At 52.4% G+C, this 2,075-nt stretch overlaps 1 protein-coding gene across 1 annotated transcript in view; it reads right to left on the reverse strand.

Moving 5' to 3' along the window:
- Window positions 1–97, reverse strand: part of E4F1 (E4F transcription factor 1) — a 9,666-nt gene extending 9,569 nt beyond the window's left edge. Inside the window, exon 1 of the mRNA XM_010002604.1 lies at window positions 88–97. Coding sequence (XP_010000906.1) covers window positions 88–97 — 10 coding nt within the window. The remainder of the gene's footprint in view (window positions 1–87) is intronic.
- Window positions 98–2,075: the final 1,978 nt, after the last annotated feature.

Raw genomic sequence — 2,075 nt, forward strand, 5'->3', positions numbered from 1 at the left:
CGGCGCACGGCGAGGCTTTCAGCGAGGGGAAACCCAACCGCTACATGTTCGACTGCGTGGCCAGCGAGTTCCCCATCGACCCCGCGCGCACCCTCATGGTGGGCGACCGGCTGGACACAGACATCCTGATGGGCAACACCTGCGGCCTCACCACCCTGCTGACGCTCACCGGGGTCTCCACGCTGGACGAGGTGCGGGGCCACCAGCAGAGCAGCTGTCCCAGCCGACACAGCCTGGTTCCCGACTACTACGTCGACAGCATCGCCGACCTCCTCCCGGCGCTGGGTGACCCGTAGAGGGCAGACCCCGCAGCGCCCCCTTAGTCACCCTGTGGCAGTCAGGCACTCACTAGGTACCACCCAGAGTTAGCAACCCCTCGCTTAGCCCGCCTGTCCTCTCGGTAGGATGTTGTTTACACCTTGGTCTTTAAATGCACTTTGAAACGGAGAGGGCGTCACGGTGTCACCCGCCTCTGGAGGCCGGGGCTTTTGTTTTTAATTATAAGCAACACATCGATCCAGTGTTTGTGATACTTGATGTCACGTTGTCCTCTAGACTGAGCTGAGGAAAGTCGAGCTGGTTGATCTGAGGAGACCCCCAGGTCTGGTGGTGCATCCTCAGGCCGTGGCTCAGTCTGGTTTATTCAGGGAAATGACTCTTGGCACGTGTGGTGATGTAGTGGCTGTGTTGGGAATTAGCCTTTGGCCTTGGGGTGATGATCTTTCTGTACAAGGTCCTGTTTAGGGTACAGCTGCTGCAAGTGTGGCAGCAGGTCACGGGAGCTGAGATCCTTGAAATCCATCTCCTTGATGTGACCTTTTCAATGGCACTTGGGATGAGATGATGATTCCACTCGCAGGACACAAACGGTGTCTGCTGTGTTTGTCCATTGGGTGTATGTGTAAAGCACATGTACATACGAGAACTCCCCCATCCTGAATATATATCAGAATATATTTAAAATATAAATTTAAGGAGAGTATATGATAATATATCATTTCCCAGAAGGGAGGATTAGAGGAATGTACTTCACTGATCACAGTACTACTTCTAAAGTTTTTGCATTTGGTAATGCAGAAGGAGTAGCCACATAGGACTGTCCCTCACCACTGCTGCTTCCCAGGAATAACTGGTTTGGTACCAAGTTCCTTCTTGTACTTCCCTCAGCATCGACATAGCTGCTTCCCTTGGCTTCAGCTGCAGACAGGATTTAAGGCTCAGGCCACGGGGGGTGGATGCAGGGCACAGTCCAGCTTTGCTCCAAAGTAATCCTGTGGGTGCTGGCTGCATGTGACAACACCATGTGCTTCCTTTAAATACCTGAGGGGAAGATCTTCCTCGGGGGCCTGCTGGGGGGCCTGGCTCTGGCTGCTTGGAGTGCTCTCTTGCTCAGGGTGATTTCAGACTGATCTGTGGGTGATGCACAGCTGGGGCTCCCGGGGAGATTTTTATTTTTATGCTGGCTGAATCAAAGGCTGCAGCTGAAAGCTTCTGCATTACAGAATTAGGTGAGAAATTATATATGCAAATAACATGTTTTTATTCCATAGATTCCAGTATCAGCAGGTGAATTTAAGCACTGGCCTTCCTTCCTCTCCCACTGCTCAGCTGGATAGGCTGGCAGTGTGCCAAGGCCATTTCCTTCCACTCGGACACTCGAAACGAGCAGACTTTAGCCTTGTGTTTGTACAGCAATAACTGTGTGGTTCCTGTTGTCTGTCAGTGTTCCCAGAGTATCAGCTGGATCTTGTCAAAGGGTGTTTGTATCTGGGGGGGAGTGGAGGGAAGCACAGATAATCCCTCCCCTGTTCCTGCCTCCAGCTGGAAGGCTGGGACTGGGTAAAGAAACACTTCCAGGTAGAACTTTGACTTTATCTGGATAAGGTGGAAATGGACCTTAGGAGTTTGCTGCAGGTAGGGCCAAAATTAGGGGTGTGTCTTTGGTTCAGTTCCTGTCTCTGGTGCTTAGAAACTCAGAACATGTTGAGTGGAGGAGGCAGTGCCCGGGGAGGTGCTGGGCCTCACTGGCTCTCCTGTCAGCACTGCTTACTGCACCAGGGAACCCGTACCTCCAG

This window comes from Chaetura pelagica, unplaced genomic scaffold, assembly GCF_000747805.2.
Source record: "Chaetura pelagica isolate M959 unplaced genomic scaffold, ChaPel_1.0 scaffold438, whole genome shotgun sequence".
In the NCBI taxonomy this organism is placed as follows: domain Eukaryota; kingdom Metazoa; phylum Chordata; class Aves; order Apodiformes; family Apodidae; genus Chaetura; species Chaetura pelagica.